This window comes from Priapulus caudatus, unplaced genomic scaffold (assembly GCF_000485595.1).
Source record: "Priapulus caudatus unplaced genomic scaffold, Priapulus_caudatus-5.0.1 Scaffold606, whole genome shotgun sequence".
Taxonomy (NCBI): Eukaryota; Metazoa; Priapulida; class Priapulimorpha; order Priapulimorphida; family Priapulidae; genus Priapulus; species Priapulus caudatus.
In genome coordinates, this window is record NW_014577667.1 from 180,072 (window position 1) to 184,239 (window position 4,168).

The 4,168-nt window shown below is 48.7% G+C and overlaps 1 protein-coding gene across 1 annotated transcript in view; it reads left to right on the forward strand.

Moving 5' to 3' along the window:
• Window positions 1-479: 479 nt before the first annotated feature.
• LOC106812077 (serine/threonine-protein phosphatase 2A 56 kDa regulatory subunit delta isoform-like) overlaps window positions 480-4,168 on the forward strand; it is a gene marked incomplete at its 5' end in the record, with an annotated part of 41,640 nt that continues 37,951 nt past the window's right edge. The window contains 1 exon segment of the mRNA XM_014815845.1: window positions 480-590. Within this exon segment, the coding sequence (XP_014671331.1) occupies window positions 480-590 (111 nt within the window).

A 4,168-nucleotide genomic window follows, 5' to 3' on the forward strand; every position in this document is an offset into this window, starting at 1 on the left:
GCGTGCGAGCGTGTGTGTGTGCGTGTGCAGATTGAGTGCGTGTGCGTGTGCGTGTAATGCATGCAGGTTGAGTGTGTGTATGTGCATGTGTGTGTGTGTGTGCGTGTGCGTGTGCGTGTAATGCATGCAGGTTGAGTGTGTGTATGTGCATGTGTGTGTGTGTGTGCGTGTGCGTGTGCGTGTGCGTACGCATGCGAGCGTGTGTGTGTGCGTGTGCAGATTGAGTGTGCGTGTGCGTGTACGTGCAGGTTGAGTGTGTGCATGTGGATGTGTGTGTGTGCGTGTGCGTACGTGTGTGTGTGCGTACGCGTGCGAGCGTGTGTGTGTATGGTAGATGAGAAAACGTTTCAGCGTTTCAGCCATGTGGTTGAACATAAGTTTATTATGCAGTTTATTATTCTGATCTCAAACGAAACGCAGTTGTTAGTCAGGGAAAGAAATCAAAATCACTGCTAGTCCTAATGTGTGTGTTTTGATAGTTTGCAGTGAATTTGTTCAGGACATTACCACCACCATCAAATCCAAACGGTGCAGAGTTTGATCCAGAAGAGGATGAGCCCACACTTGAAGCTGCTTGGCCACACTTACAGGTAGAATTTCGTAGACATAAATGTCTTCTTCTCTTTCTCGCGTATAATACATGTATAAATACACGTTTCACTCCATACTCGCCATCCAACAATTTCAACTTGTTGTGAGCATTGAGTTATGCACCAAAACTGATATTGTATACAAATACACATTTGCGAATATGGGCGTGCTGAACGAGTGCTGAACGAGTCTGTAGCGCGCCCAGCGTTCTTCTAGCGTGTTGCTAGCGTGTACGCAGCGTGTTGCCATGGGGTATATAAACGGGTCTCGCCCCCACCTCATCATCACTTCTCCTGCGACCCTCATGGGTGATGACAGAGGTTCCTGCTGATCGTGTCTAGAAGAACCACCTCAGAAGATGGAGGATCCCGACAGGCTGTGACTACAATACGAAATTGCGGTTCTCCAACATCAGCAGAACCTCATGGAACTAGCACTTCACCAAGTCCATGTCATCGGGAGAAGGAGAAAGAGAAGAGGTCAACGGAGGTTCTGGGTTCGACCGTGGATCGGTAGGCGACGACAGTTTGGCCTGTATGACCAGCTACTTGTTGAACTCCGTAACGAAGACCAGGCAGCCTTCAAGAACTTCATGCGGATGCCCCCTGAGATGTTCGACGAGCTGCTAACCAGAATGGGTCCGAGGATCACCAAGCAGAATACAACCTACAGATCGAGAGGCCCTCGACCCTGGCCCGAAGCTTGCCTTCACTCTGTGGCATCTTGCCTCTGGGACCAAGTATCACTCAATGTCCTATGGGTGGAGGGTGCCTCACAACACCATATCCCTGACCTGTTCGTTCGCTGACCTGACCGTTTGCTGGCTGTGCGTTGAATGCGCGGTGCATGCGCGGATCATTCGTTCTGTGCGCTAGCAACACGCTGTGCATTCGTTGGATTTGTAAACATGTGCGCCCTGTATACGCTCTGCATGTATGCGCCCTGTATACGCGCTAGCAACACTCTGTGCATTCGTTGTCAACTCGCTAGCTTCTCCCAAATCCTGACAAAAGTTGGGCGCGCACAACGACGCACTAATCTTATTTTCCATTTTTTGATTTATTTTCAATGCGCGGGCCGTGCGTCGCGTATGTGTGACTGGGCCATAAAATGTAAACTTATTTCTATGTACCGAAACTAACAATTTTAGCAATACAAATACTCTTATATTGTACATATATGCTTATATTACATATGTAAATACACGTGTAATTACGCCAGTGTCTTCTCCATCCCCGCACTCTATAGCGGTGGTCGGGCCTGGGTGCGTTGTTGTTTGTGCGTGTGACATGAGTTAGCTACGTGCGTTCGTGCGTGCGTGCGTGCGTGCGTCGATGGAGCCAGAGCAGCAAAACGCAGAGGCAATTATTTTACTTCTTCTCTTCGCACAAGTATCGCGCTGTAAACGCGTGGTGCAGGTTCGCGTGTTACGCGTGTGCCGAACATCTATTGATATCTTCAAGTCGGCTCGTCAAGGAGCTGTTGTGTGTGAGGCCGTCTGTGTGTGTGGATTGATTGCGTGACTTTTTCTCCTTTCTGCGCGCTTGGCCAGAAGAATCTTTCTTTCTCGCGTGCTAGCGCTCTCTCTCTCTCTCTCTCTCTCTCTCTCTCTCATCTCATCCTCTCCTCTCTCTCTCTCTCTCTCCTCTATCTCTTATCTCTTTCTTCTCGCGTGCTAGTCGTCATCTCTCTCTCGCTCTCTCTCTCTCTCTCTCTTTCTTTCTTTCTGTCTCGCTCTCTCTCTCTTTCTCGCTTCTCTCTCTTTCTGTCTCGTTTTACTCGCTCTCTCTTCTCCTTCTCCTTTCCGTCTCCGCTCTCGCTGTCTCTCTTTCTCTTTCTCTCTTCTCTCTTCCTTCTCTTTGCCTCTGTCTCTCTCTTCTCTTCTCTCTCTCTTTCTCTCTCCCTGCTTCTTCTCCTCTCTCTCTCTTCTCTCTCTCTCTCTCTTCTCTCTCGTCTCTCTTCCTCTTCTCGCGTGCCTAACGCTCTCTCTGTCTCTCGTCTCTCGTCTCTCTCTCTTTCTTCTTTCTGCTCTCGCTCACTCTCTCTTTCTCGCTTCTCTCTCTTTCTGTCTCGCTCTTACTCGCTCTTTCTTTCTCTCTCTCTCTTTCTCTGTCTCGCTCTCGCTGTCTCTCTTTCTCTTTCTCTCTTCTCTCTTCCTTCTCTTTGCCTCTGTCTCTCTCTCTCTCTCTCTCTTTTCTCTCCTCTCTCTTCTTCTCTCTCTCTCTCTCTCTCTCTCTCTCTCTCTCGCTCTCTCTCTCTCTCCTCTCTCTCTCTCTCTCTCTCTCTCTCTCTCTCTCTCTCTCTCCTCTCTGGCTCTCTCTCTCTCTCTCTGCTCTCCTCCGCCGCCTCCCTCCCTCAGCCCTCTCTCTCGCTCCCATCCCCGCTCTGCCTCTCTCTCTCTCTCTCACCTCTCTCTCTCCTCTCTCTCTCTCTCTCTCTCGCTCCCTCCCCGCTCTCTCTCCCCTGATGCCACCGCCGGCGACTGTGGGAAACTTTTCCATAGCTGACGAGAACAAGTCCGCATACCAAAACTCAGCTACACCTCATATGTAACAAATATAGGTTCACACTAAAATAGGACAGGCCGTTAGTATATGAAATAGGCCAGTAAGGAGAGACAGATGACAAAGAGGGAAGAGCCATGTTTGGGTTATCTCTGCAGATTATATTCAGGTATTATCTTTAGAAATTTTCCTTGCAGATTATTGTATTTAATTGTTGACTGTTTTCGTGTCAATCCGTCTCCCTGTTCAAAGCGATTTGATTTTCATATGATTTGAACAGGGATACATTAAAAGAATGATCTCTTAAAAATACATCTCAAATCTGAAAACATGAAGTGAATTATAATCTTTTATGGCTATACTTGTTACACCAACTACTTGAAAATTGCCAAGAATTTATGCTGTTATATATATGGTATATAAAATGAGAAATAACATGGCCACATTCTTCAATGTCGCGACAATTGCTTTGTAAATGGAAAAATCAGCGAAGTAGAATGTATTACCAAGTTTTGATATGTCAGAGCGCGTGTGTGCAAGCATAGTGCCTATAGTAGCTCCACGGCACTGCTCCTGCCCGCATGCACGCGCACCCGCGCTCACATACGCAACGCGCGCGCATGCATGTACACTTACGAAAGCACGCACACGGACGCGCGCACGCATGCATGCACGTTTTCACTCATAGCATGCATATAGTCACGCGTGCTCGTGGAATCACTTGCAATGGCAGATTAGCACTGGCGATTCTGGTGACAGATGAGTTAAGGTGACAGGTAACTAGAATGCATGGCGCCGAATCGAAGGAAATGCAGTGGAGGCCCGAGGGATGATAGCTAGTATATCGCGTGATCGGCACGTATCGATAGCAATAAGACACTGATGACGTGTTCGTGAAAGGTGAGCACCGTATTGCTGTCATTTGCCTACGAGGTTTTCACGCGCGAGAGTCCGTTAGCAGTGCCTGCGAGTACTGTCGCACTGTAGTGTCGCACTGTGGTGTCGCACTGTGGCGTCGCAGTGTGGTGTCGCACTGTGGTGTCGCAGTGTGGTGTCGCACTGTGGTGTCGCAG